The sequence below is a fragment of the Podarcis raffonei genome, chromosome 6 (assembly GCF_027172205.1).
Source record: "Podarcis raffonei isolate rPodRaf1 chromosome 6, rPodRaf1.pri, whole genome shotgun sequence".
Classification (NCBI taxonomy): Eukaryota; Metazoa; Chordata; class Lepidosauria; order Squamata; family Lacertidae; genus Podarcis; species Podarcis raffonei.
This window is the reverse complement of record NC_070607.1, coordinates 60164036-60176901: the sequence shown is the minus strand read 5'-3', so window position 1 is coordinate 60176901 and position 12866 is coordinate 60164036. Positions and strand designations below refer to the sequence as shown.

Below are 12866 nucleotides of genomic sequence, written 5' to 3'. Positions count from 1 at the left end.
TATGGTAACATTTGCTTTGATGCAACGTCATTTACCCTGCCCCCTCCAAAAAAACAAATTAGAGTTAATGCTTGTGAAATAGCCAATTTCTGACACATGTCCTTGTTATTTTATGAAAGAGCCAAGAATACATTTTCAAATAAAATAAATCAGGACAAATGCTCAACAAGCAGGTGATCGGAAGAGCCCCCAATGAGGTTAGGGGGGGGGGATTAAAAAATAAAAGGCAGACCCTGTTCTGTCTATCCTGGCATTTGCCTACCTGATTTGTAGTACTAGCTATGAATGCACAGGCCTTTTAATTTATTCACATTTGACTGATATTTTAATTCAATGTTGAACAGTGTTTCATACTTGTACCAGCTGACAAGTAATGGTATTTTATAGCTGGCAGCATGCAACAGCTATTTAGTACTTAACTGTCTTTGTTTGCTAGCATGTAACTGGCTGCACTAGATAGCTTTTAAGATTTTGCATGTAATTCCTGCCAAAGCAATCAACAGACTCCAAGTTTCGAAGATTCCCGTTTTGAAATAAAACTCCACATTCAAATTAAAAACAGAATTGCCATGTAAAACTTCCAGTGGCAAAATCTAATGGCATACAAGTCATAACTCTGCAAAGGAGAGACAACATCAAAAAGCACAACAGTTCTAACCAAATCATATACAAGTCATGCACAGAACACCCAACTATCATCAAGTGATTTACTGATAGGCTCCTATGGAAAAGGCTGGCAACAGCGTGGTAAACAGCAGCAGTGGAACAGGTTAGTAAATGATCACACAAGTCAGAGAGCAAGGAAGGGAACCACTTGAAGGTTTAAGAGGCGGAACAGCGAAGTAAAATGTAATTTCTCCTCCCTAACAAATAAGCACCTTGGAAGGGAACACAGCTGACACTCATCTGAACAGCTAGTAACCTATCTAAAGTCCGTACATCCAATGTTCAGATCGATCCCGTTGGTGTGTTTACATAGGAATATCCCAATAGGAGACTGAATGGTGAACACGAAGTTGACAAGATTAAGCATTTTAGATGAACAACGTGCAGATGATAAGAGGGCTTGCAAAACACATCTGCATAGACTTATTAATTGATTGATGTGCTGCAGTTTCAGAATGGAATACTCAAAGGATGTGTAAGCCAATTCGCTAATTAGGATCAAAGAGGGTTGAAATTCTCATAGCGGGAGCTCAAATAGAAGCCAGCAAATAGTCCAACACACCTCATGAAATTTTTAAAAGGGCTCTAGCACTCAGGTCTTGAACATAAATCAGTGCCTGCGCCAGACTTCCCATAAAGCTGCGCTCTCTCCTCCAGGACTCCTAAGTGCTTTGATAGGAATGCAGATCGGATCCAACAAGGTTACAACGTTTATTATCTACCTCGGGACAATAAATTATCAATGTCTTTTTAAAGGCACGAATATCTCCAGTGTCCTACAAAAGGAGGTTCCTTGGCCGGCCATGGTGGAGGAGGGGATTTGCAACAGCTGTTTTGCGCTATGTACGCAGAGAATCAGCGGTCACTCACCTGCAAAGAGGCGACCCCGGGTGACGGGGTGGGACGGGGGAGAGGAGGCTGGAGAGTCCCTTTGCTCTTAAAGAGGCAGTAACAATTCAGGAGGGATTAGGGGAGAATCGACTGTGTACAAATCGGAACAGGCTGGGCCAGCAGAGGTGATCTGCTTGCCCGCCACGAAGGATGGGACCCTTGCAAAGGTGGGGCAAGGAGAAGCTACCCTGGGACAGGGGGGAAAGGGGGGTGCCTTCGTTTTAGGTAGGACTGGAGGATCAGCTACCTGCACTGCCTCTTATCACATACAAGGGGGATATTAGGGGGTCATCTTCAGGTCAGGAGGGAGCAGATCCCCACCAGCGAGCCTTTCCCTCGCCTCCGCCGGCTTGTCTAAAGCGTAAGGCTGCCCTGTCTACGGGGAGAGGGAGGGGAGGGAGTCCTTCGACGTGCAAAGCCGAGCCACTTACTCGCGCAGCGCAGCGCCCGCTGCTGCACGGCCTCCCCGCACAGGTCGCACCAGCCCCTCCAGAGCGCGACGGCTTCGAAGCGGTGCCCTTCGCCCTTCTCCTCCCGCACGCGGGGGTCCCGCGGCTGCTCGAAGATGGTGCGCACGTCGGGCAGCAGCCGCGGCGCCGCGGACCTCAGGCGCAGCCGGTGGTGGTGCTGCGGGTGGTGCGGCAGCCCCGAGCGGGCCGGCTTGGCCGCCGTGCCCGGAGACGCCGGGGCCTGGCGGGGGGTGGCGGGAGCCCCGAGCGTCGGCCCGTCGTCCGGCGGGGCGAGCGGGACGCCGTCGAGGAACGCGTCGGTCCTGGGCTGCGCCTCGGGGCCGGCGGCTCTCCCGAGGTGCTGCCTCCAGACGGCGGCGGGGGCGCACGTCGCGTCGCGCTGGGGCGCAGCCTTCCCGTCGTCGCCCCACTGCGCCATGCTGCCCCCCTGGGCGTGGGGCTGCTGCTGCTGCTGCTGCGCGGGCTCCGGAGGGTTCCTGCGCCGGGGCTGCGGCAGCGGCTTCAGGTCATTGGCAGCGGAGCGCTTGAGGATCTTCTTCCTCTCGTTGGCGCTGAGGCTCTGCAGGAAGCGCTGCTGCTCCTTCTCCAGCAGCAGCGGGTAAGGGTACTGCCCGATGGCCGGGGAAGCCATGGCCATGGCGAGCAGGCGGGCGGGCGGGCGGCCCAAGCAGCTCCGACCTGCCGGAGGGTGGCCGGCAGCGCAGGCGCTCTTAAGAGGGACCTGCAGAGGCGGCGGAGAGGGTGGAGCGAGCGGCAGGCAGAGGGCGGGCGGCCTGTCTCCAGCCGCGGCTCTCAGCTGGGCTCCTCCGGCTGCACACGCCCTTTGCGCCGCCGCCGCCGCCGCGCAGTCCGGCGCTCACCTCGAAATCCTCGCCAGCTGCGTGGGAAGGAGAGCGGATCACAGCTAGAGCCCGCGGCAAGGGAAAGAAGGGAGCTGGCCGCCCGAGAAAAAGACGCGCTCAGTTGTTTTAAAACCCTAGAAGAGCAAGGAACTCTTCTTCGTACAGAACGGCAGCGCCCGTTTTCTGCGGATGTGTAAAATAGCAGTAATAAAACAAGATCGCCTCTGTGCATGTGCAGAGTGCTTTCACACACACACACCCTTGCCGTCTGCGGTAACAAGGGAAGCTTTCCGGAGCGCACTGGAAGCTGGTCCGTTAGGGCGAATAGGGCATTGCCCCACCAGTCTGAGTCCACCCCCACCTGCCAGCCCTCTCAGTTACAGCCAGTGGGTGGCTCTGCCTGTCATTGTAGATCTTCCTGCCTTCCACCCGTCCAGTCCTGGTGGGCAGCAGTCATCACTGGAACTGGTGAGGCTATGAGTTCTCAGAAATTCTGAGCCCCATCCTGTCTCCCTTTGGAAAGTAAGCTTAGCTCCCATTCTCCTGAAAGGCACAGGCTCTGCAAGGAGTGTGGAGGGCATTTCAGGACAGAGACGTCAAGGGACACTTGTCTTACGCAATTCTAGCCCAGGTGGCAGAAAATGCATTATGGAGGAGCCAGGCATAGTTGCGCTCAGACCCTTTCACCTTCATGCCTAGTGAACCTGCTTATTCACTTCCAGATCAGGGTCTCCCTTCGCAGGATGTGCTGCTTGCTCCACAGAAGTGTAAGCAGGTGCCCACATCTTCCAGAAATTGGTCAGAGGCACAGCGCTGAACATTGTGGTGCTGATAGGCTTTCCCAAGGTAACCAACCCCAGCATGGGCAGCAGTTAGCACCTACACACAGGCCACTCCTGACACCTGCCCTGGACCCTCTTTGGAAACTGCATCAGGGAGCTACCATTTTAAATTTCCCACAATGCCCTGGAGGGATGTTACACCCAGGGCATTGTGGGAAATTAAAACAGCAGCCCCTGGTCCCAACCACACTGGAGGTGACCCTGCTACCACTGATCCTTTTGACTGTTTGCATTTGTGTTCTAACAGCACTAGCAGGCAAGTTTGGCTTAATCAGCCAAGCCAGGATAGACATTCTCTTACTAACTCTAGCTTGTGCTGCCTTTGGATCATGTAAACTTTATCCAGACCTAATTGCTTACTGGGCTCAGCTAATTTTGCGGATTTAAGCGAGCCCTTTCAGGGAAATTCCAAGATAAAGAATCTGCCTCTTAGAGCTAACATGCTGGATCTGCCTTTCCACCCAAAAGTGAAAGTATGCAGAGGAAAGTAGATACTGTATCACAAAATGAGAGTGACAGCAACCACACTTAGAATGCTCCCTACTCTCAGGGAAACAGAACCAACAGTTCTGGACACACCCCACTCAGTAACCTCTCACTGCACAACCTTGACCCCCCACCTCCAATAATGCCACATGTCAGTATTACTTGCAACAACAATTGCATTTCCTCTCTGCTCCCCCAATACACAACAGGCCCTCCATGAATAGTCATGGATACAGAATTCCCAAAGAATGAGTAGGGTCACATCATATACAATTTGTACATATAAAACAGTCAATAAGGGATCAAACATGACCTATGAAGAAAGGTTTGGGAGTTTTTAGTTTAGAGAAAAGGTAAGGGGTAACATGATAGAAATTTATAAAATTCTGCACTGCGTGGAGAAAGTAATAATAATAATAATTTTATCATTTATACCCTGCCTACCTGGCTGGGTTTCCCCAGCCACTCTGGATGGCTCCCAACAGAGGACTAGAAACAGAATAAAACTTCAAACATCAAAATCTTCCCTGAACAGGGCTGCCTTCAGATGTCTTCTAAAAGTCAGATAGTTGTTTATTTCCTTGACATCTGATGGGAGGGCAATCCACAGGGCAGGCGCCACTACCGAGAAGGCCCTCTCTCATAACACTAGAACTTGTAGATATCCAAAGAAATTGAATGTTGGAAGATTCAGGACAGATAAAAGAAAGCACTTTTTCAGACAGCACAGCTCAACTATGAAACTCGTTCCCAAAGGAGGCAGTAATGGCCACCAACTTGTTGTTGTTGTTTAGTCGTTTAGTCGGGTCCGACTCTTTCTGACCCCCTGGACCAGAGCACACCAGGCTTTGATCTTCTTGCAGTCCATGGGACTCTCAAGAGTCTCCTCCAGCACCATAATTCAAAAGCATCAATTCTTCGGCGATCAGCCTTCTTTATGGTCCAGCTCTCACTTCCATACATCACTACTGGGAAAACCATGGCTTTAACTATACGGACCTTTGTTGGTAAGGCGATGTCTCTGCTTTTTAAGATGCTGTCTAGGTTTGTCATTGCTTTTCTCCCAAGAAGCAGGCATCTTTTAATTTCGTGCCTGCTGTCACCATCTGCAGTGATCATGGAGCCCAAGAAAGTAAAAACTCTCACTGCCTCCATTTCTCCCCCTTCTATTTGCCAGGAGGTGATGGGACCAGTGGCCATGATCTTCGTTTTTTTGATGTTGAGCTTCAGACCATATTTTGCGCTCTCCTCTTTCACCCTCAATAAAAGGTTCTTTAATTCCTCCTCACTTTCTGCCATCGGCCACCAACTTGGATGGCTTTAAAAGAGAGTTAGACAAATTCACAGCAGACCAGGCTATCGATGACTACTAGCTATGATGGCTATGCTCTGCCTCCTTAATGCTTCTGAATATTTGTTTCTGGAAACCACAGGAGGGAAGAGTGCTGTTGTGCTTGGGGGCCACTTGTGGGTTTTCCACAGGCATCTGGCTGGCCCCTATGAGAACAGGATGCTGGACTAGATGGGCCATTGGCCTGATCCAGCAGGCTCTTCTTACGTTCTTATGTTTACTTGTTGAGAGCATCTTAGGGGAACAATTCAAGCCCAGTGCAGGGAGATCCTATGGTCATAGATACGACATAGTACAGCGCAAGTATTCATTTAATTCTGTAGGCTAGCAATTAAATGAAATAGTGTCAAAATGAGGAATATATACTCTGCTTTATTGGCGTCTCTTCCTTCTCTAGTCATGCATTGTGCTTCTGTAGAGTTTGCCAGAGGGAAAGGAAGAACCATTAGATTAGAACCATGTTGAAGGAGTTTCCTCCAGTAAGGCACTCTCTGAACAAACAGCAGATACTCAAATCACCATTGTTGGGTCCTGCAATAAATATGATTGTTTTAAAGAAAAGGTTTAAAACATATATATTTGGGTCCCAGAGGTTGCACTTTACATTGTGTTCATGTTTTCAGCTACTGTGAGAACTAAACGATGAGCACAATTTCAATGTATTAGCTGCAGGACATAGAGATGTATCAAATACAAAAAAAGAGGCGAGCATAAGTAGAAATAAAAGCAAACTTCATAGGAATAGCGGAGCAATACAACTGAGACCATTTAAGCAAGTTTAAAGAGACGCAAAATAGATTGGGGTTGGGCCAAATGAGTACATTTGGAATTTTGAGAGGATGCTCCCTTCTGGCTGCTTCCATCATCTCTCCCCCTGGGACACCTCCTGCCAGACAGGCAGAGAGAAACATGCACAGAGAGATTATTTGCTTTTCCATGGGATCTGGGGAACAGTCTGATATCCTGTAAAATACAAATGCATGATTTTACACAGGGTTCCCCCAAAACCATTATTAAATTAAGGTTTACATTAGTAGATTGCAGGTGGGGTGGGGGGAAATCACAGATCTGGTGCTGGCCAGCGCTACAAAGACACAGGTCCTCATGTATCTTCATGACTTTTACATATGATGACAAAGGAATCATATTGACACATCACAGAACATATAAGTAAGCACAGAGGTGGCCTATGATTTGATGGTGGTTTTTCAGGGAAGTCTTGGGGGAAATGGTGACAATCCATAAGAGTCCATGCCTCAGATCCATGTTTTTGTGCAACAGCAGCACTGGAAAGCACCAGATCCATGATTTTTATAGTTTAGTAGCTGGAGACAGATGTGATTTGCTGGTGATTGGACCCATGGGGAAAATAGGCAATTTCTAGAGGCTTTGTTTTGCTGGATCAGACTTGGGTGTGCAAGCATGCACATGGTTTCTCTCTCTTTCTCTCTGCGGCACTACATTTTCCCTGTTCCCCAACTCCTACGACACTCCTCCCCCCGCCCCCATTTCTGTGTTCCCCCAATAGCTGCCTTTTCCTTCCTTACCTCCTCATTTGCTTCACTTTCTGTTGACTGCTGAGCCTTCACAAGCTGGAAGAGGAAGTAGGAGACAGCATCACACTTCCAGCTTCTTCATTCAGTGTTCTGTACACTTTTCAAGTGAGGGGGAGAAAGAACCACATTTGCCACTTCGTGAGGAAGGGGGCAATGAGTGGGGCAGGGGAACTTAAAGGCTTGGAAGGCACATGGGGATGTCCTCAAAAACACCACTGCTCTCATGGTTGCCACAATGACAACCCCATAAATTAATTAAATAACAAAATTGGTCATTAAGTTTTGACTAAACACACATAGGACAGATGGGTACATTGATTTTATTGTCTAACTAGATGCTTCATTTACACTTACAGCCAGCTTATGTCTGATTTTTTGCCACTCATTATCATTTCAGAACACTTCTAGCCCAGCACGATGGATATTATCATTGAGAAGAGTTGGAAAGGTCAGCTCAGAATGGGATCTAACCTCTTAGACCTGCCTTTCACACAAACTGGGTAAAGTACGGAATAGCGAGATGAATTCTCCATTTCCCCTATATCACAGGTAACTGGTCTCAAGGGAATGAATGACCCAAGACAAGGACAAATTTTGGAGTCTTAACACAGTAAATGTTCGTCTAAGAGGAGGAGCATAAGACAAATCAGATGGATATTTCCCCCTGCAAGGCATGAATATCTTTAAAATAGTTAATCCATCAGGCACATTTGAAAGAATGTTTGCCATTTCACACTGAGTCACAAATTCAATACAATCTGTCTTTAATTAGCAATTTGCCCTTTAGATCTCAATTCTATAGGGGGAAGACCACAGCTGAGAGCAGATTATTAGCTCTGACAGCCGAGGGAGAAAATCTGATTTATATGGCTGCTCTGGAAAACAGAGGAAGTGTGGCCTGTTAGCACCCATGTACAGATGTTTAAGTTAGTATCTGACAATATGCTTGTGGGCCACCATTGGGAGAGTAGCAATTTGTTGACTTTGGATCAAGGAAGAGTCATATTTTATCCCTAACCATAAACTCACTGTTCCTAAATGAAGGTCAGAAAAGATTATGGGTTAGCCAATGTTAGTCTTACTCAAGAGTAGATAATTGAGCCTGCATTACTTAATAATAAATGAATGTAAGTTACTTAAATGCATTGATGCCAATGGAGCTACTCTGAATATGGCTAACATTGGGCATCATTCTATGAAAAGGATGTCTGTAACTGGCTAATGTGATAGAACTTATTGAATATATTTTATCCAAGATATAGTAATTTGCATTTATCAGTATACAGTACCAGTAGCCACTAGGCTCTAACTCGTGTTTCAGTGTTTTACAATAGGATTTGTAGCCTAACTTTAAGAGATATGAGCTTCTGTCATTCATATCCAGCCATTATTTCCTCCCCAAAGCAACATAAATTCAGAAGGACTACTCTTCCTTCAGGAAGATGTCGTATACCAAGGGTAGGCAAACTAAGGCCCAGGGGCTGGATCCGGCCCAATCTCCTTCTAAATCTGGCCCGTGAATGGTCCAGGAATCAATGTGTTTTTACATAAGTAGAATGTGTGCTTTTATTTAAAATGCATCTCTGGGTTATTTGTGGGACATAGGAAGTTGTTCTTTTCCTCCCTTCAAAATATAATTTGGCCCCCCACAAGGTCTGAGAGACAGTGGACCAGCCCCCTGATGAAAAAGTTTGCTGATCCCTGTTGTATACTATATCCTGGGTCAGAAGTGTAGAACAGCATTTACTCCTGGACTGTCTCCGGGAGGGGGGGGGTGTGATCAGTAAACTGTAAAGTTAAGGGTGATACTCTTGATTTCAATATAAAATACGTTCCCCTGTATTTCTGCTGTTCAGGTTAAGAGTGCAGTTATTTATGTAGCCAAAATAGCACCACTCACCCAGAAGAGGAGTTATTAGCAGGCATCGGGGTGGGCTGGGGTGGGGCGTGGGAGACAAAAAAAAATCTTCATAAAGAAGGAAAACTCTAAAAATACCCAATGAGAATTAAGTATGTGCAATGGCCATGGAATTGGAAGTGGGGAGATAAAACCAGATGAGAGGAGGAACGGAATGGAGTAGCTGGAATTCTGAGCAGGGGGCACGCCTCCGCACTGCAACATTTTGTTGCAGATTCCACTGTCGTCACTATAATTGTGAGACCTGAGCCCGGAGAAAGTTTCGGATTTCCAAGCCCTAACTGAAGCGAACATCTAAATGTAATCCTCCCTCATGAATATGACAACATTCTCAAGGGGTTAGAGCTCTAAGTGGCTGCTAAACTGACCTGAACTCTCAGCGGGGGGGGGGGGGGGATCACCCAATTGTATCCAGATCCAATTCATGCAGTTTTGAGTCTCTTGTGATGTTCTGCCTGTTACAGGCCTAAGTGCCAGCTGATTATTTTCACTGTGAAATTTGGGTTTAACTGGGAAAATGGGTAGGAAAAGTAGTTTTATTTTCAATTTCTTTCACTATTTCAAATGAGAGTTAAGGAATTTCCCCAGCTGTCCGCTTCCCACTAATTCACTTAACTCATTGTTCAACCCAGAGGAAGTTCCCTCTCCAGAAGTTCCTTTCCAGTACGTGAAAGCATAGAGTCACACACTGGTGGATGTGGATTTGAGAAGTCTAAATTGGGAACTTTTCCAGAGACCAGGCTTTTCTAAGAGATGCTGCACTATGAGGAACTGTCTTGTGCAATACAATCACACTGGCCCTCTCTTGAGCCTTGTTCATACAGAGTTTAAAGCCTTGAACTTTTAAGTCCAGGGATGTTTGCAGATAACAAGGCACACTAAAGAAACTTGCTGACACTAGCACAGAAAGAAAAACATACTAAAACACAGCCATTATGTAAAAAGAAGAAGAAGAGGAGTTTGGATTTGATATCCCGCTTTATCACTACCCTAAGGAGTATGAAAGCGGCTAACAATCTCCTTTTCCCTTCCTCCCCCACAACAAACACTCTGTGAGGTGAATGAGGCTGAGAGACTTCAGAGAAGTGTGACTGGCCCAAGGTCACCCAGCAGCTGCATGTGGAGGAGCGGAGACGCGACCCCAGTTCACCAGATTACGAGTCCACCGCTCTTAACCACTACACCGCACTGGCTCACCATGGTGGTGCTTCCAAAGAGGAAGGAAATAAAAAAAACTATGGTGGTGCTTTCAAAGAGGAAGGAAATCACAATTTAATATTTTGTTGAAATAATAAAGCTCTAGGTCTGGGGTGGTGAACCTCTTTCAGTCTGAAGACCTTATGGTAAACCTTTCAGTCTGAATACCTTATGGTAAACCTTTCACGGGTCACATGACAATGTTGGGTGGTGCTGAAACGAAAGTGGGTGGAACAGTGGCTGTTCTTGTACCATAATAGGCTACATTCCAGCCATGCAAAAGTCAGAATTTTCTACAGACACAGCACTCCTGAAGCAAGGCAAGCAAGAGGCCTTATCATACTCCAAGGGCACATTTCAGCACAGACATGGGGTGCAGTCTGGGGACAGACCTGTATTCAGCTCCTAAGTCAGAGGTCCCGTCCCCCACTGATTTAGGGGTTTTCCATAAACATGGTTGTGGACAGAGGTGTAGTGTTCATTTATTTCATTATACCCCCTCTTCCTTCCAAGTTCAAGGCTGCATGCATGGTTCCTCTTCCTCCTCCTCCTTTCAAAATCCTCATTCAGGGTTAATTCTACCTGTGAGGTGAAGTTAGGCTGAGAGATCGTGGCTGGCCCAAGTTGGCTTCACAACTGAGTGGAGATTTGAAGCTGGGTTTCCCTAGTAGTCCTTGTCCAATGGGACAACCACCATGCCACGCACACACACGCACACACACATACACCGGCTTTGTAATTAGTAACAAATGTAGTAAGCATTACAATGTGTTCATTTTGTTTCAAAAGCTGAACAAAGTCAAGGCAGCCATTCCCATGACGATGTTAAAATATGTAACAATCCCTAGTAAGGCCCAAATATTAAAATTAAAAAAACTTTTAACCACAAGAAACAGCCATCAAAATAAAAACATTAATGGGATGTCAGGAAATTTAGGTGGCCATCCAATCCCCAGCTGGGGAGTGGCAGGGCTTCATGAAGCAGCAGGGACACTGCTGTATATATAGCCCTGCTTTTCATGCCAGCCAGGGTGGTCAGCCAGACAAACTGCTGCACCAGCTCTGAGCTGGCATAGTGATGGGTTCTATGTCATCAGATGATGTCAACAGGGCTGGCTTAGGATCCAGGGATGCTAAGCCCCCCCCCCAATCCCCAGAACACCCAGTGTGGTGTGGTGTAGTGGTTAAGAGCGGTAGACTTGTAATTTGGGGAACTGGGTTCACGTCTCCGCTCCTCCACATGCAGCTGCTGGGTGACCTTGGGCTAGTCACACTTCTTTGAAGTCTCTCAGCCCTATTCACCTCACAGTGTGTTTGTTGTGGGGAAGGAAGGGAAAGGAGATTGTTAGCCACTTTGAGACTCCTTCGGGTAGTGATAAAGCAGGATATCAAATCCAACCTCTTCTTCTATTTCAGGATTTCCATGAACTGCAACAGGCAGGGATCCTGCTGGCAGCATTATCACCCACACTGGTGGAGTGTCATTGGCATTACTCTGTAAGCAGATGTCACCAAGGCTGGGTGGAGGGACACCTCTGTTCAAACCCTTCCTTGTCTCCAGCCTGACACAAAGGGGGTTTCGACTGCAGACTAAAAATATTAATACATTTGCATCGGATAACTATTATTCAAAGCAGTCTTGGCTGGATTGAAAAATAAATCTTCCCATCCCAATTCTTTCAAGAAACGTTGCATAAAGTGTGGAAGTCCAGATTTCCACTGAGCATTACCTGGCTAGCTGAAATGATTCATCTCGGGGCTCATTAATAGTTCCCTTTCACTTGTACACAATGAGTCCTGTTGTTGTTGTCATAATGAGGCTGTTTTGCCTTATGCCAAATACTGCAGTACCCGCTACAGTCTTTTCGCTTTTGCTGTTCTCTTCACATGGATATTGTCTTTTGCTAAAATGTGTGCAAAACAGGATGCAATACTTCAGAGGTCCACCAGTCTCAAGCTTATGAAAAGAATATTGTCAATTACTTGTTTTCTCCACTAAACTGGGCTCCTTATTATAGAAGAAAAAATAAGACCTGTTCCTTAGCAAACACTCATCAGCTACTTGTAGTTCCATTTCCACTCTGAAATTTTTTGAGATGCCTGCGTATCATTTTTTTTTATCTAATAAATTTTCAGGTATCAACACAACACAGGTATCTATGGGTCCTTAGCATGTCTCCTTTCTCTTGCACATCATAAAACACATGCTCTGTGTTGCCTCCCTTCTTTCATCTAGGAACTTATCTAACCTCCCTCATGTATCTATCTTTTCAACATATAATTGCTAAAGACCTAAGCCCTACTCATATTTATTTCTGGATCAGTCATTTGGTTTTATTCTGCGCAGAAAGTATGTTTTGTTCAGTGGGAAATGGTTGCATTTCCATGTGTCAGCATATTTGTGTACATGCCAAGAAAGACTGGTTGGAAACTCTGGTTAATGTACTCCAGCAAACTCAGCAGAGCCACACAGCACAGTAATCAGATATTGAAAAATTATAAAGAAGCTTGTGAAATAATCAGTTATAAAAGAACAACAACAACAACAATAATGCACAGTTTATAAGTTTCTTGTACAGACATTCCAACGTTTATCTGAGTCAGAAGGGAAAATACTTCTTATGAAAGAGTAATCATTAAGAACAAG

At 46.4% G+C, this 12866-nt stretch overlaps 2 protein-coding genes across 5 annotated transcripts in view; both read right to left on the bottom strand.

Annotated features, from left to right (window-relative positions):
* The window catches only part of RASSF5 (Ras association domain family member 5), a 100908-nt gene extending 98204 nt beyond the window's left edge, over positions 1–2704 (bottom strand). Inside the window, exon 1 of the mRNA XM_053393377.1 lies at positions 1989–2704. Coding sequence (XP_053249352.1) covers positions 1989–2664 — 676 coding nt within the window. The 5' untranslated portion in view covers positions 2665–2704. The remainder of the gene's footprint in view (positions 1–1988) is intronic.
* A 2799-nt stretch (positions 2705–5503) lies between these two features.
* The window catches only part of IKBKE (inhibitor of nuclear factor kappa B kinase subunit epsilon), a 50138-nt gene continuing 42775 nt past the window's right edge, over positions 5504–12866 (bottom strand). For 2 of the 4 annotated variants that reach the window (XR_008331148.1, XM_053393358.1), the window contains 2 exons: positions 7096–7140; positions 5504–6511 (listed from right to left, as the gene is read on the bottom strand). Coding sequence is in view for 2 of the 4 variants with exons in the window: in XM_053393358.1 (XP_053249333.1) it covers positions 7134–7140 (7 nt within the window). In the remaining 2 variants the exon portion in view is untranslated. The remainder of the gene's footprint in view (positions 6512–7095; positions 7141–12866) is intronic. The other 2 variants (XR_008331149.1, XM_053393359.1) reach the window with 1 other exon arrangement.